The sequence below is a fragment of the Mus musculus genome, chromosome 4 (assembly GCF_000001635.26).
Source record: "Mus musculus strain C57BL/6J chromosome 4, GRCm38.p6 C57BL/6J".
NCBI classification, from domain to species: Eukaryota; Metazoa; Chordata; class Mammalia; order Rodentia; family Muridae; genus Mus; species Mus musculus.
Genome location: NC_000070.6, coordinates 106,726,235 through 106,749,226, shown reverse-complemented (window position 1 = coordinate 106,749,226; position 22,992 = coordinate 106,726,235). Strand labels below are relative to the sequence as shown.

Here is a 22,992-nt window from a genome sequence, read left to right as displayed (position 1 = left end):
GGATAAACTGAACTCTACGCTGTTCGGCTGGGCCCTTCCAGACCCGAACCCCCATGACCCCCCAGACTTTGCAGTCTGAAAGGAGCTCGTCTGGAGCTTGAGTGTGGTCAGAGAGCAAACTGCTATTGGGGCTTGGGAAAAGCTCTGGACACACTACAGAAAGCCCAGCTCTGATCTAAAATTCTGCCATTGTTTGTTTAATGTGTCTCCCTTTTCGTCTGGGAGGGCTTTATGTGGCTTTGAGGGCATAGAAGGCTCAGCAGGGGAGTCAGAGTTAATTGGAAAGGTAGAGCAGAGCTGGGGGCAGGTATGCTGCAGTTCCCCTGGCATGCAGTTTTCCTTGCAGCCTTGCCCAGGTGCTGACTCGGCCAGCATTGCTAAGGACCTACACAAAGGACATAGTCCAAGGCTTATGTCTACCACGTTTCTGTGACACCCCACCCTCCCAGCACTGTTATAAAGTGGATTCAGGTGTAGGTATTAGAGTCAATTCCTGTCCCCTTGGGGCCACCTAGTCAGCAGGGAGGTGTACAGTGACCTTATGGTTTGCTGTGATAGGGCAGTCAGAGTTGAAGTTCCCTGTGTATCTGGGGGACCTATCAAAAGAGGCTAGGTCTATCACTCAGGTTTTCTAACTGATCAAGATACAAGGTTGTATCTGTTGCTTCCCCAGAAGGCAAGCAAGGCTGCTGACTCTCACCTCCCCATTATGCCTCCTTGAACTTGACTTCCTGTCCTGCAGGTTTCTTACTACAACCAGGCCACCCCCGGCTTTCTCAACTATGTGACCACCAATGTGTCCGGCCTGTCCTCAGAATTCTACAACACTTTCAAGGCTTGTGAGAGTTTTCTGTTGGACAACCGGAATGACCTAGCTCCCAGCCTCCAGACCCTCTAGACACCACCCATGCTGCCCCAGGTCTTACACAGTGCGTGGAACAAAGCAGAGACATTTATTCACCTTGACTCCCCAGGGAAGCCTTCCACACTAGATGGTCCAATCCTACTGGATGGTCGGTTGCTGCTCACATCTGCCTGCAAGTCTTTCCAGTACTCCTGGGATATCCTGTAATAGACTCGGGTCCTGTCCACGGCCCTGGCCGCCCACAATCCAGCCCACAAATCCACATGGCTGTTCCCAGCAGTGCTGTGGTACACTGTGACAGTGGCTCTAGGGGAGGAGGCCAGGAGCCTGGCCACAGTGTTGGCTGGACTCTGACTCAGTGGCCCAGCCTGCAGCTGGAAGGACACAGGTTGCCGGAGTCCCTGACACAGCTCCAGCATATCTGTGACCATCTGCTCCTGATAACCACTGTCCAGCATCTCTTCGGGCCAGCCCGGTGCCACGGTCACATGGGGGAAGACTTCAGCCACAGCTGTGAGCAGCTCTCTGCCAGCTATGTGGCCAGGGACCACAAAACTACCATGTGAGACTGTGGACCCCACCCACACAGGCCAGGGCAGATGGCCAAGGGTAGAAAGGTGTGCTAACGTGGCCAGGGATGGCCGGAGAGCTTCGGGTTCCACTATGTTCACATGGATGCCCCAGCGCCTGGGGTGAACAGCCAGACGCAGCAGACACGACTCCAGTGTCAGAGCAGGGCCACCTGGGGTGTGTAGGATGGGTACAGGGTTCCCAGCCTCAGGTTCCTGGAGGCCAATGTCCAGCAAGATCATGCCTTCTCTGTCTGGAAGAGGCAACAGTTTGGAGATCCTGTCATCATGGGACGTCAGTGTTTTTTGTTAAAGGGGACATACATGGGGGCATGTCATGGGGATAGATCAAGAGGCACCAGCCATTCTTGAGTTTGCCAGCTCCATCCCAGGCTCCAAGTGCTGTGACTGGTGACTCTCAGGCAGGCATGACAAATTGCTGGCCTCCATTCTTGGCCTTCCTAATCACTCCCCACTCCTCTAGTCACAGTGTGGCTGAGGACTCAAGGCTGTGAAGACCAGGAGTTCCTGCTCTTGACATTATTCCTCCCACTTTGTATCCAGTGTGTGGCTTATTGTGTTGCCATGGTAACAGAGAATCAAGTTACCCACCCAAGCAAATGACAGACCTGTGGGTGAGGGTAGCCAGGAGCTTTAGAGCTGCAGGCAGACTCACCAGGAACTGTAATGGCTGCTCTTCTCCCACTGCCATTCACTTCCAGAACTAGCCACTCTACCTCCAGACCATCACCCTTGGGCTGCTGGAGAAGAGGGATCAGGCTGCCACCTGTGTAGTAGGTTCGCTTCCGGGTGGTGTTCACTGTGGGACCCAAAATTGCCAATGTGAAGGGACCACTCTCCACAAATTGCCTTGTGTATGCACTGGCTCTCCCGCATCCTAAGCCCTGTGGCTGTCACTTCTCCCTTTTGGGTAGATTGGAAGTCATTGTCTCATGGCCTGACATTCAACAGAATTTACTGGGCCAGAAACCAAACAGAGCTAGAGATGAGGGGAGGGGGCTCCAAAGCTTGTCTCCTCCCTTTCCCAGGCACAACTCCCTCAATAGGAGTGGAATCTGATGTGACTCCTTGGGATGACTTAAGTGTAGATGCCCCTAGACACAGGGTCAAGAGAACAGGGCATAGTGGCATCTGGCTCATGAACTAGTGGGCACGTAAGAGGGCTGTGCTTGAGACCCTATTGCCAAAGGTGAATGGTGCTGTGGAAGCCAGGGCACTCGAGTGCGTGCATGTGTGTGTGTATGTGTGTGTATGTATGTGTGTGTGTGTGTGTGTGTGTGTGTGTGTATGTGTGTGTGTGAGACTTGGCTAGGTTGTGATCAGATTGCACTCCTACAAAATCCTTGTGGTTTTGGACTTCCATTGCCCTCTCTATCAACCAGACTCCTGTTCTGAGGACATCGCTTGGATAACATAATATCCCAGGGGCAGAAGACAAATTCTCAGAATAGCTCCTGTCTCCTGTTCCACGCAGAATTTTCCCCATCTAGACCACCCTTTCTCCGCTTCCATGCCCACCCAAGGCTGCCCTGAGCAGAACACAGCCCACAATTCCCCTCCCAGGCTCCCTTCTTACAGGCCAGCTGCTTAAACTGCGACAAGACAGGCTCAAAGAGGTCATAGTAGATTTGGTGAGCGGCACTGTTGTCCCGGATGAAGAGGAGATCTTCTACTGACACGGGGTCTGAGGCACCCTGCCACAGTGTTAGGCTGTACCTGGAACCAGAGAGCTGACTCAGGGCCCGCCTGACTCTTGGCTCTACTTGTGCGCTCAGAACTGAATGCCAGCTGAGCCCAGGAGTGGAGCATCTGTTCTCTAGATTCCCACCAGAGGATGATGGAGAGCGGAGGTTCAGAGGGCAGGAGGATGTGCACCCCTGGGATGTCTGTTTCTGAGTTACCCACCAATGGAAGCAGTGACCAGCCAGTGCCCAGAAGAGTACAAGCCAGAGGCCGAGCATAGGAGGTCGTTAGGGCAGTGGGACTGGGACAAGATGATCTTTAGGACCCCTCTTGACGTGTTCATCTTGGGGCAGAGCCCAGGATAGGTTTGGGACCAGTAGAGGGGTTTCACCTCTCAGATTGGCTCAGAAGCCAGCTGAAGTGGGGCCAAGCAGCCCGTGTCATGACAGCTCTCACTGGGAAGGTGACCTTCTGTGGCAGCGCTCCGACCAGCTCCTGCATTGTTTCCACCATGGCTTGGGTGTATGTGCTGTTTGGCAACTGAGGCACATAAAGAGTGGTAAAGCCTGGAGAAATGGTGGCCTTTGGATATTTCTCCTGGACAAGAGTCAGAAACCTGCAGAGAGAGACCAGAGCAGAGATACCCATCTTTCCCTTCTTGTAGGCTCTTGCCACAGCGACAGGAACAGTCAGGCCTATTGAGACTCAGCTTGGAGATTGACATCAGAGCCCTAAAGAGCAGCAGTGATTTGTACATCCTCCTGCTGATATCACCACCCTGTGCAGTCAGAGAGGTCTGGGATCCGGTCTCTACTCTGCATCTGGTGATCCATCTGATTCTCAAAGATAGTGACTGTCAGGGCAGGGCCTTTTAAACATCCCCACATCGACAGAGGGGCTTGAGTGAGACTTGTAAGGTGTGCAGATCTGCATGCTGACAGATGGCTTCGAGTCTCCAAAGTTTCAGATTCCTAATTTTTTTTTTCATATGAGAAGAGCCTGTGCCACATGTCTATAATCTCAGCACTTGGGGGGTGGGAGGCAGGAGGTTCAGGGCTTCCTTCATCCCCAGATACATAGCAAGTGCAGGGCTAGCCTAGGCTACATGAAACTGCCACAAAGCAACACATTGAAAAGAGTTATTTGAATTTTGTTCTGATGCAAATTTTCAATAGGAAATTAATGTCACCCACTGCTCGGCCCCCAGATATATAACTCAGTACCCTGAGGAGAGAATCCTTGTTTGTCTTGGGCCCTAGCCTACATTTTCCAAATATAACTCATTTTGAGAATCAGTAAATGTTGGCCGGGCAGATGGAGGTGTCTGCAGAGCACAAAACTCGAGGACGGAAAGACCTGTGGGAACCTTTGCTCTGCCGTTTTGTAGACTTAGACCATTCATTTAACCTTTCAAAGATAGTTTCTATACTTACAAGATGAATATGACTAGTTGCTACCTCATTCTCTTAAGAGTTCAGCTGTATTCTGCAAATAAAATGCTTGAAACCGTGCCTGGGGTACACTAACCACTCAACAGCATGTTTCTGTCATTGTGAATTTTCACATGGGGAGAAAAAAAATATCCTAGCCTGTCAGGGGCTGGGTCTTTTGGAGAACTGGAGGGGCGGGGGAGGCATCGCTTTATAACTTTCTAGCAGGCCAAGTCCTGTGCATGTCACTGGGGAGACAGAGAGGATGTGGTCACAATGGAGCAAGGGTAACTAACACGTAAGTCAGCAGAAATGGTCCAACTGAGTCAGGCATGAGGGGACCTGATCTTCAGGAACCTGGGGTGCTAGAGACACTTCTGGAAGTGGCAGGGACTGGGGAAAGACTCAATAGAGCAAGTGTGTGTGTGTGGGGGGGATTCAGAATGCTGATGTACACCAAGTGTAGCAGAGATGGGGACAAAGGATCAAGAGTTCAAGTCCAGCAGGAACCGCATGCATGCAGAGTTCAAGGCTATGTAGGGCTACATGAGAACTTGTCTCATCCTCTCCCCAACAAAAGAGGTAAACAAATCAAAGCAAAAAACAACCACCACCACCAACCACCACCACCACAAAACCAAGAGACAGTAGTGGCCTATAACTAAATCTGGTACCAGGAGACAAAAGCTAGAGGATCCCCGAAAGTATGAGGCCAGCATGATCTACATAAACCGTGTCTAAAAAACACATAAAGGAATGGGGCTGGAGAGATGGCTCAGAGGTTAAGAGCACTGGCTGTTCTTCCAAGGACCCAGGTTCAATTCTCAGCATCCACATGGCAGCTCACAGCTCTCTGTGACTCCACTTTCAGGGATCCAACACCCTCACACAGACGTACATACAGGCAAACCCCACAAATGTCCATAAGATAAATAAATCATTAAACACACACTCATAAAGGGAGCAGGCATCCAAGATAGGAGGGAACAGTGCATGCGAATGCAGAAGTGGTTGGTGAGAAGGCTCAGCAGGTAAAAGGTGCTTGCCACTGAGACCCATAACCTGAGTTCAAGCCCCGGGACCCACATGCTGAAAAGAGAAAACCAAGTCCTTAATCTCTGACTTCTACACTATCACGGCAGCACACAGGCGGCATCAATGCCCAAAACAAAACGAGCAGGCTCAGAGGTGAGGTCTCACGGTGCGACTGGCAAATGCCACAAAGGTCCCCCAAGGTCCCTTTTTATGCTCAGTGATGACAGAAGAGGGCTGGACTCAGCTGGGGAGAGGGTGAACACTTACTGGGTAGCATTGATCTCAATTGAGATGGGCACATTGGGGCCCCTCAGGATGTCAGCATTGATCCACACTGGTCTCCGAATCCTGCCAGCCTCAGTCAGCTGCCGAAGGAGGTCCAGGGAGGGGCCTACAGCCTTGAGACTCTTGAAGTCCAGTTTGATGCCTGCAGGAAAGGGGTGAGGACTGGGGAACTGGACTTACTCAGTAGAAAGAGCAGGGAAGGGCAGGAGGGTCTTGGGAAAGAGTGGGAAGAGGGGGGCAGATGGAGATGGGCTGCAGGGGACAGCTCTGAGGCAGAGAGAGCCAACACTGAGAAGAAGGCCTCCCCCTTTTCTTCCCAGATGGGCAGAAGCAAAAGCTAGTTGAAGGCATGGGCTGGTACAGGGAGACTCAGACATAGAAAAGGCCTTCAGTTTCTGAAGTCCAGTAGGCCCCCAAGAAGGGATGTCCGAGAGGTTGACTAGATAGAAAAGGGAACCAGTGTGAATGAATGCCCATCTAACTGTGGAGACAAGAGATGAAGTTTCCAAGGTAGAGATCCTGAAAGCCAAGCCAGGCCAAGGGGATCCATGGAGGGAGGGTTTAAACAGAAGAGTCATGGGTGTGTGTGGCAGTTAGATGAGGCTGCACGTGTGAAAAATGATGTGGCTGTGACTGGAGTTACAGCCGGGAGGGGCAGCTACTGGGCAGATGAGGAAAATGAGGGAGCATGTGGTTTGGGGCAAGGTGGGCAAGGCCTAGACCCAGACTGGAAAGGGGAGTTGGAGGGAGCAGGTTTTGGCTCAGAACACAGTTCTGCTGACCCACGAGGGACATTTTGACCCTGTCTGCCTCTTTGCAGTTTATTTGCAATTTCATGTCCCTGCTTCATCTGTGGGTTCTGGAGAGAGCACACGGGTCACACTTCCTCTTGTCCACCTCACTTAACTCCCCCTGAGCCTGAGTAGTGGAAGTCTGGGAAGCGGGCAGCTCAGGGTGGGCTCTGGCTTCACCTCACCCTAGAGAAAGACCTTAAGGGCAGAGGTCTGGGAAGCCAGTAGGGCTGGGAGAGGGGTGACTTACCCTTCTGAGATGAGGCCAGTACAGCTTCTAGCCACTCCTGCAGGGTGTTGTCACTGTAGATGGCTGGAGGGTGGGCCATAATGGGCACCTTGGTCTCATTGGCTGTGTTGAACCCTTCTACGGTGACATCGGCTTCTAAGACCATGACATCGCCTATTTACAAGAGGCAGAATTCAATGAGCACTCTAAAAAAAGTACCTATTTTATCTATTTGTTGTGTGTCTGCTCACGCACTGTGACTTATGGGTAGGCACTCAAAGCACCAGGCTTGGTGATACTTGCCTTAACCTGATGAGCCAGACAGAGGCCTCTCAATCAGTATTTTTTTAAAAAGATTTATTTATTTTATGTATATGAGTACACTGTAGCTCTACAGAGGGTTGTGAGCTTTCACGTGGTTGTTTGGATTTGAATTTAGGACCTCTACTCGCTCTGGCCCAAAAATGTATTTATTATTATTATAACTACTACGACTATTACGACTACTTCGACTACTACTACTACTACTAAGTACACTATTGGTGTCTGGTGTCTAAGACATACCAGAAGAGGGCATCAGATCTCATGTGGTTGCTGGGATTTGAACTCAGAACCTTCAGAAGAGCAGTCAGTGCTCTTACTCACTGAGCCATCTGGCCAGCCCCAGTTATTCTTTTTTGTTTGTTTGTTTTTGTTTTGTTTTTGTTTTTTTGAGACAGGGTTTCTCTGTGTAGCCTTGGCTGTCCTGGAACTCACTTTGTAGATCAGGCTGGCCTCGAACTCAGAAATCCGCCTGCCTCTGCCTCCCAAGTGCTGGGATTAAAGGTGTGCGCCACCATGGCCGGCCTCTTTTTTTTTTTTTTTTTAAATGAATCTCTGGCTAGTCTGAAATTCTTATTTCGCCCAGACTGGCCTCAAATTCAGAGATCTCCTCTGACTTCTGAGTGGGAGGCGCCAGACCTGACCTGCCTTAGCTTACTGATTACGTTTTATCCCTGTGAATAGAATTTGAGTCAGGCCATTACTGAAAGCCACGACTGCCAGCTTACTGTCCAGGATGGTCTTGGCTGGTGCTCCCCGCCTATACTATTCTACTGCCTGTGTCCTTAGTAGCAACTAAGGCATTATTTTTATCAGCTAACTTCACACGGTTATTTCAGGTGAACCCTTGGGTGTTTAGTTGAAATGGAACTCAAACCTTTGGCACCCAACATGTACAACCAACATGTGAAATTGTAGGTTTTTAATCTCAGGTGCTCTCCAGTTAGGCCAGTCCTCCATCCTGGGGCCTTGGCTGAAATCATCTCTTTGTAAGGGGTACACAGCTCTCCTGAGTCCTCCTCCACGGTAGTGGAGCTGGCTAACACCTGAAGCATTTTAGAGATGAACGAGGGCAAAGGAAAGACAGCATTGGTGTGCTGGTTTACACCCGTGTGCAAGCGTTAGAGATGGCAAGGCAGATCTTGCTATAAGTTTGAGGCCCATTGGGGGTCTATAGCAAGTTCAAGTCCCTGGGCCAAATACTGAGATCTTGTCTAAAAAATAAACACAACAAACTCATGACCAATAGCCCAGGCCCTGGGAAGTGAGACGGCTCATCTAGTGTCTGAGAATTTTAAAAATTCATTCTATGTGCTTAAATGACTTCCTACATGTATGTACATGAGCCACCTGTGTACTGTGATGCTGGCAGAAGACAGAGAGAGCATCCGATCCCCTGCAACTGGAATGATAGACAGCTTTGAGCTGCCCTGTGGGTGCTGGGAACTGAACCCAGCCCCGCTGCAAAAGCAGCAAACACTGAGATTTTCTCCAGCTCTCGTGCCTGAGAATTTGATCAAGTTTCAAATTCAGGTGCTGGATTTTTAGGAGGGAGAATGAAGTCAAATATAGGCTGTTGCTGGCACTGCTTTCATTTGTTTCTTAGGACAGTCTTACTCTACTGCTCTAGCTAGCCTGAAACATACTGTGTAGTAGTCTAGTCTGGCCTCAAACTCATGAGCAGTCCACCTGCCTCTGTCTCTACTTTCCAAGTTCTGGGATTGTATACACCAACCTGCCCAGCATCTGCTGCTTTTGAGATGGCCTTGTTTTGTGGTCCAGGCTGGCCTGGAACTTGGCTCTCCCCCCTCGACCCCCCAGGGCCAGGCTCTCCATCTTATCCCTGCACCAGCCAATATTTTCTATGATTCTCAAAATGAGTTATATTTGGAAAATGTAGGCTAGGGCCCAAGACAAACAAGGATTCTCTCTTCAAGGTACTGAGTTATATATCTGGGGGCCGGGCAGTGGGTGACATTAATTTCCTATTGAAAATTTGCATCAGAACAAAATTCAAATAATTCTTTTTAATGTATTGTTTTGAGACAGTTTCATGTAGCCTAGGCTAGCCCTGCACTTTCTATGTAGCTGGGGATGAAGAAAACCCTGATCTTCCTCCCCCCTGCTCCCCACTTCCCCTTACCCCCTCCTGAGCCAAGTGCTGGGATTTCAGACATGTGGCACATAGTCTGTGTTTTGAAGTTGGAACTACTGTCCTCATTGGTGAGAGGGGACAAGACCCAGGCTGAGAATGCCACCAGGGACCTCAACCCCATTGTGAGCCCTGAAGGCTCACAGATGTTATGAAATGAACTTTATTTTTTGTGACTCAAACACAAAGTTGTCATTTTCTTTTTCTAAGACAGGGTTTCTCTGTGTAGTCCTCACTGCCCTGGAACTCACTCTATAGACCAGGCTGGCCTCGAACCTCCCGAGTGCTGGAATTAAAGGTATGCACCACTGCCACTCTGTCCAAAGATATTTTTAAAGGTTTTTTTTAAAGATGTATTTATTATTATACATAAGTACACTGTAGCTGACTTCAGACGCACCAGAAGAGGGTGTCAGATATCATTATGGGATGGTTATGAGCCACCATGTGGTTGCTGGGATTTGAACTCAGGACCTTTGGAAGAGCAGTCAGTGCTCTTACCCCCTGAGCCATCTTGCCAGCCCTTAAAGGTGGTTTTAATCTATTTTTATGTGTATGAGTGTTTTGCCTGCATGTATATATGTGTCATGTGTGTGCCTAGTGCCTCCAGAGGCCAGAGGGCATTGGATCCCCTGGAACTGGAGTAACATACAAGTATGAGTCATCTTGTGAATGTTGGGAATCGAATCCAACCCTGGTTTCCTCTGCAAGAGCAGCAAGTGCTCTTAACCTGAGACATCTCTCCAGCTTTTATAAACTTCTTTCTTAACTTTTGCCTAATTGGGCATAGAGTGGATAGAGACCATGGGTTTGGGGCACAGAGAATCTAGGCTCGAGAGGGGTACCTTGAAGATACTGGTGTGGCTCAAACTAGGTGTGGTAGCACACACCAGTAAGCCTGGCACTTGGAACCTGGGGGCAGGGCGGTTAGAGTTCAATGCTAGGCCAGGTGTGGTGGTGCACGCCTTTGATCCCAGCACTTGGGAGGCAGAAGCAGGTGGATCTATGTGAGTTCAAGGCCAGACTGGTTTATAGTGAGTTCCAGGATAGCCAGGGCTACACAGAGAAACACACACACACACACACACACACACACACACACACACACACCATTAACCAAACAATCACCGCCACCACCACAAAGGAGTTCAATGCTAGCCTATTAAAGAATGGGGGCTGCTAGGGGTGTAACTCACTAGCGGAGTGCTTGCCTAGCCTACATTAAGGCCTTGGAATTTACCTCCGACATTGCCAAAATTAAGACCATTTCAAGCGGGGCATGGTTTATGCCTGCCATCCTAGCAGGGACACTGCCATTGCTTCATAAGTGGAACAGAAATGTTGCTCGCAATCTGACTGGCCTCCCTGAGGTGGCTTCTTCTTCCATGCCATGTCTTCCTGGAAGGTCCTTTCCTTTAATACTGAACATTGTGGACTTTCCAGGGGCTGGACCTGGGGGCTGACCAAGGAAGTGAGGGGGGCTTGGGTCCTCAGGATGGTGCCCCGCAGAGGGCAGGAAGCATGCAGCTGCTAAGCTCTCCACTCACCTACCACTGAGTCACATGAGTGTGGTGGTTGGGTGTGCAGACTCTAAATCCGCACACCTGAAAGCTGTGTGACACAAGCCAGATTACCTGACCTCTCTGTGCTTCTTTCCTCATCTGTGAGAATTAAATAGTAACGTATCCAAGTTAGGCATTGACTAAGTGTTAATTATTATTTACACTTACCGAGGGTAACCCAGGACCATCTGGTGTACTTCTGCTGTCTCAACACAATTACTAGTAATGATCTTGTTTGTATAATCAGGCATGCCCCAGCTTGAATGACAAATGGCTACCATCAGCTCAGAAGGGGAAGCCACTTGCCTGGAATCAATACTGGCACACCCCCACCCCTATCTTTTAGCCCAGGCTAGTCTGGAGCCTGCTACCTGACCCAGAATGAACTTGAAGTCTTTATCACCCTTTCTCGACCTCCCAGGTGCTGAGATTACAGGTGTGCCTCACAATGCCTGGCCAGATTCATGCCAAGGTAAAAATGTGAACTTTCTGTGCTGCCTCCAGGTCTGTATTCTGCTCCCCGCCCCCCCCGCCCCGCCCCCCCCAGGCTCTCTCTGGACATCCACTCTAGTCCACCCTAACTCTGCCAGCTCCCTCAGAGGCCTTCCCCAGGGGCCTGGCAACAAGGAAACTGGGCCTCTCTGCTAAGGGTGAGTATTTCTGTTCCTTGATGCAGTAGTGCACACCCCTGGGTGGGATCCTGATGAATGTTCCTTGTTCCAGTGTGCTCTGGGTGAAGCTCGGTGGTGGGTTCTCTTGGCATCCCCTGAGGCCTTACAACCTGGCTCCCTTGTCCAGAGAAAAAGGGAAAAAGTCTTTAATTAGTGTGCATCTGTAGCCTTTAGCTGTTGCTTAAATAGGCCCAGGCCTGGTCAGAAAGATTTTGTAGCTCGTATAGCAACAGGCACTGTCATCATCTTGTCCCTGTGACCATTGACTATCTTTCATCTCTACCCGAGAGTGTACTGGCTGTTTTTTTTTTTTCTTTCTTTTAAGATTTTATTTATTTAAATCTATATGAGTACACCATTGCTCTCTTCAGACACACTAGAAGAGGGCATCAGATCTCATTACAGCTGCTTGTGAGCCACCATGTGGTTGCTGGGAATTGAACTCAGGACCTCTGGCAGAACAGTCAGTGCTCTTAACCGCTGAGCCATCTCTCCAGCCCCTGGCTGGTTTTGTGTGTCAACCTGACACAGACTGGAGTTATCACAGAGAAAGGAGCCTGCTTGAGGAAGTGCCTCCATGAGATCCAGATGTAAGGCATTTTCTCAATTAGTGATCAAGGGGGAAAGGCCCCTTGTGGGTGGGACCATCTCTGGGCTGGTAGTCTTGGGTTCTATAAGAGAGCAGGCTGAGCAAGCCAGGGGAAGCAAGCCAGTAAGTGACATCCCTCCATGGCCTCTGCATCAGCTCCTGCTTCCTGACCTGCTTGAGTTCCAGTCCTGACTTCCTTTGGTGATGAACAGCAATGTGGAAGTATAAGCTGAATTAACCCTTTCCTCCCCATCTTGCCTTGGTCATGATGTTTTGTGGGACTAGAAACCCCGACTAAGACACAGAGCTAAGCAAGTTTCTCACAGGCTAAACTTCGCAGGCTCCTGGTTAGGACAGTTTCCTCTTTAGCCAACAGAATTTGCTTTCTGTGCTCTTTTTCCAGAGAAAAGAAGGGGCCAGCAGGTGTAAGAGACAGACGCGGTAGCTCACCGGTAGCACTGTTGTTTCAGACAGGAGACATTTCTCTTTCCTGTGTCACCCACTGTCTCCTGGGTAAGATCGAGAAGCATGGTGGATGTTAAAGCTCGCTATTTCCTTCTCTCCTTCCTTCACTCCTGGCCACCAAGGCTCAGCTGTCAGAAGACACAGCTGAAGTGGTGGTGGCCTGGGGCTCTCCCAGCCTGGCCCAGCCTCTCCCCACTTGCCATGCAAGCCTCCACTCAACCAGTTCTTTCCAGGCCACTGTATGGTGACCTGCCAGAGCAAAATCCATAGCCCATGCCAACCTGGAACTAGTCATCCTCCTGCCTCAGCTTCCTGAGGTCTTGGGTTACAGGTCAGCAAGAAAAATTTCTCTTGAGTGGCAGTTCTCACAACGAGGTCCTAAACACCAGTGGCCAGGAGCTCTCAGGCCACACCCACAGGGCTGAATGGAGGCCTGCACTTCCTGACGAAACCTCAAGCCAGGGACCATTACCCCAGTCCTCCACGAAAGAGAGTGTTTCCCCATGATCCAACTGAGACACTCAGATCACAGACTTTGGGGCTGTGGGGCTGACCTATGTTGGCCTCACCTCTCTCTGACAGCAGAACCTCGGTCACCTAATTTCTATGAGCTTCAGTTTTCCTCCCATAAGTGATTCCCACCAGCAGGTTGCATGGGTTTGAGGTGACCGCCACACAGTGCGAGGGTAGTGTGTGCTTGTCACTGACAGGGCCACCATGATTGTTTTGTTGCAGACTCTAAGGAGCTGCTCAGGTGTCCTTCACAGCCTTGGCTGTCAAGCTTACATCTCTGGCTTCTTAGTCCTGGAAGTCAAAGGCCTCCTTATAGCAGGGACCATCAGCCCCTGACAGCTCTGTTCCCTCAGGGAGACTGTGGCAGGTATATGAAAATAGCCACCACAGAGTTGCCATGACCTCGGTGTCAACTGTCTCCTGACCCCAAGCAGGGTGGCTAGACTTACTGTTTAGGGCAGCTGCCATCTCTTTCTTGCTGTTGGCTGCGTGGTACCAGGTGACCAGCAAGCCATCCCGGTGGCTGATCTGGCCCATGCCCATCAGGTAGTCCAGCATGTCAGCATCAGGACCGCAAATTGCATCGTTCTCACAGCCTGGAACGAAGGCCAAGGGGTTGTTACCATCATCACTTGCCCCAGCCCAGGATGCTCAGCCATAATCCTATCACCCTGAATATAGCATTCAGTCTGGTAGACAGACAGCAGGACCCACAGCCCCTGGTATGGTAAGATACAGGGAGCCTGGCCTGGTGGTGCATGCCTCTGATCCCAGTGAGGCAGGGGATTGGCAGTAGTCTGAGACCACCCAGGACTACACACATAGGAAGCTCCAGGTCTTTCATGTGCTTGCTGCAGTATATGTATATCTGTCATCCCATCACTAGGGTGGGTGAGGCCTGGCAATCAGAAGTTCAATGGTACACAGGGACCTGGAGACCAGCCTGCAATACACAAGTCCTTGTCTCAAAAGTCAGACAAGCAGGTAAGGGCACTTGCCTCCAAGGCTGATGGCCTGAGTTTAATCCTGGAACCCCACATGATGGAAGGAAACTGACTCCCACAAACTATCCTCTCTCTCTCTCTCTCTCTCTCACACACACACACACACACACATACACACACACACACAGAGGGGAGGGGTAAAGGAGGAGAGGGGGAGAGAAAGAGAGCCCAGAAGACAGCGAACTGTGTGGCTTCCTGGGGCCACAGAGACCCTCTTGTTGGCCTTGAATCATCAGGAAAGGGAGCATTTGAAAGAGAAGGGGACATTAGGAGGTACTTGGAGGGATGGGTGTACACTTGACAGAAGTGCATAGATGATTCTAGGCTGAAAGAATGGTGAAGGTTTAGACATGGGAAAGAACGTTTGTATAAAGGAATGGTCTTACCTGGTCCTCCTGGAGGAAGGAAAGCTATCTCCAGTGGAGGAATTAGGTCTGTGGGGCATGATACCAGGGGAGTTGTTTAGAAAAGGCTATCTGGCTGCAGAGAGCAGTGGGTGGTAAGAGCCCACTGGAGACAGAGCCCCTGCAAGGATCTAGGAGAGAGCCCTGGGGTTCTGAAGGCAGTGCTGGTGGGGGACGGAAGGGAAGGGTGGGGAGCAGAGCCCCCCAAATCAGGATAGACTCAGGATTGAGGCATAGGTCTGGGGGGAGGCTGTTCCTAGAGGGCTAGAAGGCCCTTTATCAAGGAGAGATTGCAGAGACTAGCAGATGTGTAGGAAGAGTGTGAAGGCTGCTCAGAGTGCTCACAAAGTCTCCAAGGAGTATCCCTCCAAAAGCACAGGGTCTCGGCGGAAGGCTAAGATCCGGCGAGCAAGGCAAAGTCAATAGCACCTTCTGCTCTGGTTGACTTGGTAGGGCTGAAGTATCAGAGTAGAGCTGGATACATGGGCAGAGCTCAGTGAGGTAAGAAATGAGAAGTTGGGAGGATGGCAGGGAGAGGGAAGGTCCTACCTGGTTGGGTGCCCTGATGCAGGGTTAGGCCTAGGATCAATGAAATGGCCAACACCAGTGTCACAGTGACACTGCCAGCAAGGATCCACTTGGCCTGGCTGCTGGAGCACCATTTCTTGCAGGACATTGTGACCCTCACTCAAGAGAGCTCCCTTCAGGATCTCACAGTCATCTGAGACTCCCTGCAGCTGAGATCTGGTGGGAGGCCGAGACTGCAGCAACATTTAACTCAGGTCTGGCCACTCCCACTGCCTGGGTGGAGAGAGCTCAGAAACCCTGCCCTGCTCCCAGCCCTCCTCTTCCCATCCAAGCTGGATCTTATCAACCTAAGCAGAAAATCCTGCCACCTCCCAAATGAACTTGGGAACGTTGGGAAGCGGTGGAGGATTGGATACAGCCCGACCCTTGGTGCAAGGGTAGGAGGCTAAGGAAACCCAGCTGGCCTGGGTTTCCTGATGGCCTAGAACAAGTCAATGCATCTGGATGCCCGGGCCTTGTTTTACCCCTGTGTGAAAGGAAGCAACTGAACTTGGCCATCTCTTTAGGTCTCAAGCTAGACCTTTCTGCTCTGCTCCAGGGAAGCCCTACGTCATGAAAGGGTTGGTGACAAGAGTAGATTAGATCTGCCCTGAGGACATGAGTTTCCTTTTATCTGAGATGGTAGCTGATAGACAGGGCTGGGATGGGAGCTGATAGCCCTGAGTGAACCTGTGGGAGTGAGTGCAGCCACCTCTGAAGCACGGGCAGGGCTAAGCTGCTCGCTTAGGCAGAGAAATTCTAGAAGCAATGGAGGAAAGAAGTTAAGGACTTCCCCTATTTCACAGGCCAGGGAACTTAGAGGAGTCAAAGAGCCAGCTGTGAGAGAGTGTGGAAGAAGTTTGCCTTAGAGGTTAAGAGACAGCAGGGTACTGGGTGATGGGTGAGTGGCTCTTTTGGTATTACCAATAACAACAAATGAAATGTAGTTTTTGCTTTAATCTCTCCCATACCATCACCCTCACCCCCACCCTCCACCGAGGTTTCTCTGTATAAGAGCCCTGGCTGTCCTGGATTTGCTCTTAGACCAGGCTGGCCTTGAACTCACAGAGATCCACCTCCATTCTGCCTCCCAAGTGCTGAAATTAAATGTGTGCATCACCCCCACCTGGCCAAATATGTTTATTGTATGAGATCTGTTTGATACTGGTGTGCCAGTCCCTGTGGAGTTCCTAAGGCTGAATCAGACCCCTAGGAACTGGAGTTATAGGTGGCTATAAGCCACCATGTGGGTGCTGGGAATTGAACCTGAGACCTCTGTAAGAACAGTCAGTGCTCTTAACCACTGAGCTATTTCTTCAGAGTCTCATTATATAACCCAGTCTGTTCTGGAACTCCAATATAGACCACACTGGCTTGAACTTACAGTAAGCCTTTTACTTCAGATTCTCAAGAGCTAGGATGACAGATGTGAGCCATCATGCCTGGCTTAAGCTTAATTCTTCAGGAGGGCCCTTTCTGTTCAGAAGTGATCGGAGTTCAAGGCCATCCTCAGTTACATAGCAACTTTGAGGCTATTCTGGAAACCATGAGACTCAGTCTCAAAAATTAAAAGTTCTGGGACTCTCAACAGTAGAGCATTTCCCTCATGTGTGTGTGTGTGTGTGTGTGTGTGTGTATGTGTGTGTGTATATGTTTGTGTGTGTTCAATCTCCAGTACCGGGGAAACAAAAGACACCTGGAGACAAGTAGGGCTCTCATAATGTTCTATTTTCTTTATCTTGCATGTATATGGTATGTGCATGTGGTATGTATATGTATGTGGTCTATGGTCTATATATGTGTATGTCTATGTGTATGTGGTATGTGGTGACCAGAGGTTGACATTTGACATCTTCTTTGATGTCTCTCCATCTTACATACTGAGGTAGGGTCTCTCACTTGAAGCTATGGCTTGTTGATTTGATGACTCTAGTTAGTCATCTTGTTCTGGATCTTTCTTTGCTTCCTCGGCGCTGGGATTACCATCAGGCCGTCTTGCCAGTCCATCTCTTACATGGGGGCTGAGGATTTGACCTCAGGTCTTCATGTCTGTACAGCAAGTGCTTTGTTCAGTGAGCCGTATCCCCAGCCCCACAAAGTGCTAAATCTACACCTGGTCATATGAACCCTCATTAAGAATTCATCAGACATAACACAGTATGCTAAGTCTTCTGCATGGATCTAATGCTATAGTACAAAGGCTGAGGCAGGAGGATCATGAGTTAGCCTGGGCTATGGAGAAATCCTGTCTCAAAGAACAAAACCAAACCAGGGCTGGTGGCAGATGCCTTGAATCTCTGTACTCCGGGGCCAGTAAAGGGGAGACCCCAGGTGGAGCCAGACAAGAGACGCAGCTTCTGGCCACTGGGACCAAGGCAACCTGGTTTATGGCTATATATCATATCTAGTGCCTTCAATAAACTAGCACATAGCAGCCTCCCAGACATTCACCTTATGGAAAGCCTGTGCCTCTAATCAGAGACTACTCCTCTTTAAACCAATTAAAGTAAGGCATCTCCTTTATTTTGCACTGGGCATTAAGAAATATCTATTGGACCTGGAAAGATGGCTTGGCAGTTAGGAGCAACTTCTAGACGTCCTGAGTTCAATTCCCAGCAACCTCATGGTGGCTCACAAAGAAGGGGTCCCGGCATCAGTGGGGAGAGATTGAGGCCTTTATTGTCAGATAAATTCCCTTAATCCAGTAGATAGGTGACTGGAAGAGAACCATGCCTGCCCTGAGGAACAGCAGCTGGAAACCTGGACAAGGGCTGGGGCTCCTATGATCACGAAGACACGTTTTACTATAAGAAAAAAAAAAAAAAAAGGATTTCTGGGGCTGTATTTTAGTGGTAGATCACTTGTCTGGTGTGCAGTAAGCTCTGGGATAAATTCCCAGGCTTGCAAACAAATTAAAAATGGAAGGCTTTAACAAGCTAAGCCTGGTGGTGAGAGCCTGTAACTGTGGCTACCAGGAAGGCTGAGATCCATGTTCACAGGTTCATGGGCTGTGTGGGCTACAGAGCGAGTCCAGGTCCAATCCAGGCAACTTAGACTTTGTTCCAAAATACAAAGTAAAAGGAGGGCGGGGGAGCAGCTCAGAGGTCACACGCTTCTCCTGGCAAGCGAGCAAGCTCCCTCCCGCTGCATCGAGAACTATGAAGAAGAGGAAACCACTTATTCAAAGACAAATCTGAGTAAGCATGGCTTGGGAACGTGGGTTCAAGTTTCCCTAAATCAAAGTCTGCATGGATTTTGGGAATGGCAGAAAGGGTATCATCGTATTTATAGAGCGCAGTGAAGCTAGAACATGGTAAGGTCCAGGGTAGAGGCTCTCCGATGGTCTTCTTAGTGTTAGAGCTGTTGGGGGGCTAGCTGTGTCAAAGTGATATTTTCTAAGATTTTCGTGGAAAAGTCAAGAAGATGTTGAGACCCGTATAGGAGGTTGATAGTAAGTGGCTAGTAAAAGAGCCAGGCATGGTGGCACATGCCTTTAACCCAGCACCCAGGACGCAGAGGTAGAATGAACCAGGCATGGGGGCACACACCCTTAATCCCAGCACCCAGGAGGCAGAGCCAGGAGCATAGCCACTTCTCTCCCTCCTATCTCCTTTGCTGTGTGTATCTCTCTGGAGTTCACTATGAAGACCAGGATGGACTTGAACTCACGGAGACCTGCCTGGCTCTTCTCTCAAGTACTGGGATTAAAGGCATGCTCCATCATACCCAGAAATAAGGGATATTTCTCCTTTTAAAAAAAATTTTATTTATACAAGTATACTGTAGCTGTCTTCTTTGTGAGCCACCATGAGGTTGCTGGGAATTGAACTCAGGACGTCTAGAAGTTGCTCCTAACTGCCAAGCCATCTTTCCAGGTCCAATAGATATTTCTTAATGCCCAGTGCAAAATAAAGGAGATGCCTTACTTTAATTGGTTTAAAGAGGAGTAGTCTCTGATTAGAGGCACAGGCTTTCCATAAGGTGAATGTCTGGGAGGCTGCTATGTGCTAGTTTATTGAAGGCACTAGATATGATATATAGCCATAAACCAGGTTGCCTTGGTCCCAGTGGCCAGAAGCTGCGTCTCTTGTCTGGCTCCACCTGGGGTCTCCTGTGTTTCACAGTCACAGCAGAGGACCTGTCTGTTGTGTGAGGGGTGGGAAGGAAGTTGCAGAGGAGGCTGATCTCACAGTGACAGCATCCGCACCGTGATGGGAAGGACCTCTCTATTTTGTAGTTCGTGGGATTGGATCTGGGGCCTCACAGATGGTAGGCAAGCTCTCTGCCATAGAACTTAACTCTCAGCTCCTTTTACCTTGTGTGACATCGTCTCACTTAAGTGCTAAAGTGACCTCAGTGAGACGGCATCTGGTGACCTTGCCTTTTTTTGAAGCCCATTCAACACATAATCCTCCTGTCTCAGCCTCCTGAGTAGCTGGGATGACAGGTCTGTGTGTCTAGGGACAGAAATGCACTTTATAGATCAAGCTGGCCTTGAACTCACAATCTTCCTAGCTCTGCCTCTCAAGTGTTGGGGTTATAGGTATATAAAGAAGAACTTTATCATTATATGTGTGAAGGTGTTTTTTCCACAGCTATGTCTATGTATTATGTGTGTGACTAGTGCCCAAGGAAGCCAGTGACAGGCATCAGTTTCTCTGGAATTAGAGTTACAATCATTGTGAGCCACTGTATGGGTGCTGGGAATCAAACCCGGATCCTCTGGAAGGAAGAGCAGTCATCAGTGCAGTGAGCTGCCTCTCCAGTCCCAGGAAGGACTTTTCAAGGCCAAAGAAAACCTAGTTGTGTTTCTAGGCTGTGGGAAAGGAGGAGGGAGAGGAGAAATTCTGGCTGACACCAGGTCCTGAAACAACAGAAGGGAACAAAGGAGCTGGGCCCTGGTGTGGGTAGGAGCAGGAAGGGGCAGGAAGGGTGAGCCCAGGGCAGACAGGAGAGCATTCCAGAATGCCAATCAGGAGCTGGTGAGATGCAGAGCCTGTGAGATGCTCAGCTGGTAAAGGCACCTGCCACAAGCCCGATGACCCTGGGACCCATCTGGTGGAAGACAGAATGAGTTTCAGCAAGTCTGAACCCATGTACTGGAGTCATGGGTATTATAATGTGCATACACACACACATGCACACACAGAATAAATAAATGTTAAAAAAACAAACAACATGCCTATCATTCACTAATGGGAGCTAAAGATGCTGGGGACATTGAGCCAGTCTGATGAGGCCAGTCCTTGGACAGCCTGTCTCTGAACAAAGGATGTCTTACATCTAAGAATACCAAGGCTTACTGACTTGAGTTCAAACAAGAACAGGACCTCATGCGTGCATAGTGTCACTCTCATTTTGTGACTGGTGCTTTCAAAATGTTTCTATCTTTTCCTAATCATTTACTGACTGCTCATCATTAAAACCATGTTCCCGCCAGGCAGCAGTGGCACATACATTTAATCCCAGCACTTGGGGGAGCAGAGGCAGGTAGATTTCTGAGTTTGAGGCCAGCCTGGTCTACAGAGTGAGTTCCAGGACAGCCAGAGATACACAGAGAAACCCTGTCTCCAAAAAAAAAAAAAAAAAAAAAAAAAAAAACACCAAAACATACAAAAAAAATTTAAGCCATGTTCTTGGAAGAGATAGCCACTGGACCTTACTGTCCTTACCACAGAATCTAGGTCACACAGGGTATGTATCTCCGGGCCCTGTCCTCCACCCCACCCTGCTCCACATATTATCAGTCCTTGGATGAAGCAAGGTGGGGCAGGAAAAAGATCAAGGACTTGGGTTCATTGGTGTCCTGGCTTTTGATCTTTCTTGTCACAGATTGCCTGGCTCCAAAGCACTTGTCATCCTCCAAATAAACAGAGGTATAAGGTCACAGGAGATGTTCTGGGGTTCTTTGAAGGCCCCCTGAGAATCAGCCTTCATTTGAGTCAGGTCGTGCCTTAGTGTAGTGGGAGTCTAAAGATGTATCTTTCTCTTTTTAAAGACTCCTTTGTTCCTCTGCACTATGTGGGCAGGAGCAGGAGTCTTATTGGCTGGGGGGACTTCCGGATCATGGTGACCTCACAAAGACTATAAGCCCGGCCTGGGCTGGGCGGGGAGCCCAGGTAAGCGGAAGGGTGGTTTTGGGACAGTATCAAGGGTAGGGTCAGCCTTTACGGCCTCCACAAGGCAGTTACTACCTAGACCCCCAACCCCCCCACTAGGTAAAAATCTCCTGTCTGGCTCTAAGTCCACAGTTCTTACTTCATACCTTTGGATTAAAGTTGAATTTTCTGTTGCCATGTGGATGCCCCGGGTGGAGGTAACACACCAGGAGCTCAAGGCTCACAGAAAGCCTTTTTGTCTTGAGAGCAGAGTGTGGGAAAACAGGGAAGGTGAGGGGGAGAAGAGTAAGAGCCAGAGGGGATGCCACAGACCAGGGGTGGGGCGGGGTGCAGAGGACCTGGGGCCAGAGCTGCTCCTCTGCTCACCCAGGGAAGGATGGGGTGTGGATGGACGTTTGTGGAAGGCAAGGTGTGTCCCAATTGGCAGAGGGAATAGGGTGAGAATCTGGAAGGTGCTTTTCCCACTAAGAGATCCCTAGAAATCCCTGTGGTGCTACAGGGGTGGGGAGTGACGGTTGAGAAGCCATCTGCTGGAGACTTTACACAAATCACTAGCTCCCTGAACAGTCCCAACTAACGTGCTATTTAATGAGGGCAGCGATACCTATTTTGAAGAACATTCATTCATTCATTCATTCACTCTACCTCCTGAAAGCTTTCTGAATACCTGCTCTGTGCCAGGCACTGCTCTATGTTACAGAAAAACAGGAGTAGTAAGAGAGACACCCACTTCATTTTCTAGGATGGAGACTAAGACAACAGAAAGAGCCACTGATATAGAGGGGTTGATCACGGGAAGAGGGTTCCTCAACAGCATTTGGGATCTCGGGAGGATTTTCTTGGGGAGGGAGTCATCAAGCTGCTCTGAAATGGGACTGTTAGGTCTGAGGTAGATGAAGGGCTTGAAGGTGAAGCTGAGGGGTCTCATGGGAAGGAGAAAGGCATTGAAAGGTTCCGTGGCAAGAGAGGAGCCAACACACTGAGACACCAGAGATGTTGAGAATGGCTGAAAAGTGGGTTCAAGACCTGGGCAGGGGGTGACTGGGCTGGAGAGATGGAGGGACTTGCCTGTGGCCTGAAGGCCCTGCTAAAAGAGACCCAGACACCCATGTGCAGACTCCTCCCTGCCATCAAACTGCTGTCATCCATAGGTAATACTGTCTGGTTGCTGGTAAGATGTTTTCCTTTTTAATGGTGTCTAGGCTTGGTGATGCATACTTTCAATCTTAGCTCTCAGTTGCTCAGGCAGGGGGATCACCACTTTGAGGACAATTTAGGTTACATAGCAGTTTTAAAGGCAGCCTGGATTGCATTGTGAAACCCTGTCTCAAAACAAAACAAACCAAACCAAACAAAACAAAACAAAACAAAAAAACAATCAAACCAACTAGACAAACATAAAAAGAAATAACACAACTGCAACACTTTTGGTTATTGTCTTTAGTGTTTTTTGGCATGAACTTCTTTAGGCTTGCCCCAGGTTTGCTCCCTCTTTCTGAATCTAGATGCTTATATCTTCTGTTTGGAATATTTGCAGCCATTATTACTTGGAAAGCTTTTCAACGTGCTTTCTCCTCCTGAGACGCTAAGTGGAGAGTGCTAGGTCCTTTGTTAGTGACCTCAAGAGTCTGCTGTTTCCCCTGTTGCTTATATTAAGTGATTTTTTAAAAATTTAAGTGAATTTTTAATTTTATATTTCTTATAGATTATTGTTTAT

At 49.4% G+C, this 22,992-nt stretch overlaps 3 protein-coding genes across 12 annotated transcripts in view; 2 read left to right on the top strand and 1 right to left on the bottom strand.

The window, feature by feature from the left end:
* Positions 1-4,672, top strand: part of Acot11 (acyl-CoA thioesterase 11) — a 60,453-nt gene extending 55,781 nt beyond the window's left edge. For 2 of the 3 annotated variants that reach the window (NM_001347159.1, XM_011240556.2), the window contains exon 16: positions 743-4,672. In NM_001347159.1, coding sequence (NP_001334088.1) covers positions 743-898 — 156 coding nt within the window. In that variant the 3' untranslated portion in view covers positions 899-4,672. The remainder of the gene's footprint in view (positions 1-742) is intronic. The other variant, NM_025590.4, reaches the window with a different exon arrangement.
* On the bottom strand, positions 935-15,312 carry Fam151a (family with sequence simliarity 151, member A). Its single transcript, NM_146149.1, has 8 exons — positions 15,139-15,312; positions 13,631-13,777; positions 6,930-7,082; positions 5,871-6,030; positions 3,530-3,754; positions 3,032-3,171; positions 2,111-2,254; positions 935-1,688 (listed from the first exon to the last, which is right to left on the bottom strand). The coding sequence occupies exons 1-8, from the start codon at positions 15,263-15,265 to the stop codon at positions 958-960; spliced, it is 1,827 nt and encodes a 608-aa protein (NP_666261.1). The 5' UTR covers positions 15,266-15,312; the 3' UTR covers positions 935-957.
* Mroh7 (maestro heat-like repeat family member 7) overlaps positions 12,693-22,992 on the top strand; it is a 56,118-nt gene continuing 45,818 nt past the window's right edge. For 5 of the 8 annotated variants that reach the window (XM_011240564.1, XM_011240563.1, XM_006503201.1 and 2 more), the window contains exon 1: positions 21,231-21,275. The gene's annotated coding sequence lies outside the window, so the exon portion shown is untranslated. Of the gene's footprint in view, positions 12,717-18,289; positions 18,354-21,230; positions 21,276-21,296; positions 21,473-22,992 lie in introns of those variants that run through there. The other 3 variants (XM_011240561.3, XM_011240562.2, NM_001126487.1) reach the window with 3 other exon arrangements.

What these genes read in the sequence shown, in the direction of transcription:
- Fam151a (NM_146149.1), bottom strand. Translation starts at nt 15,265, where the DNA reads ATGTCCTGCAAGAAATGGTGCTCCAGCAGCCAGGCCAAGTGGATCCTT. An exon ending in CTTCTGAGCCAATCTGAGAG is followed by an intron (nt 3,172 to 3,529) that starts GTGAAACCCCTC and finishes CTCTGGTTCCAG; the next exon opens with GTACAGCCTAACACTGTGGC. An exon ending in AGCAGCCATTACAGTTCCTG is followed by an intron (nt 1,689 to 2,110) that starts GTGAGTCTGCCT and finishes TGCCTCTTCCAG; the next exon opens with ACAGAGAAGGCATGATCTTG.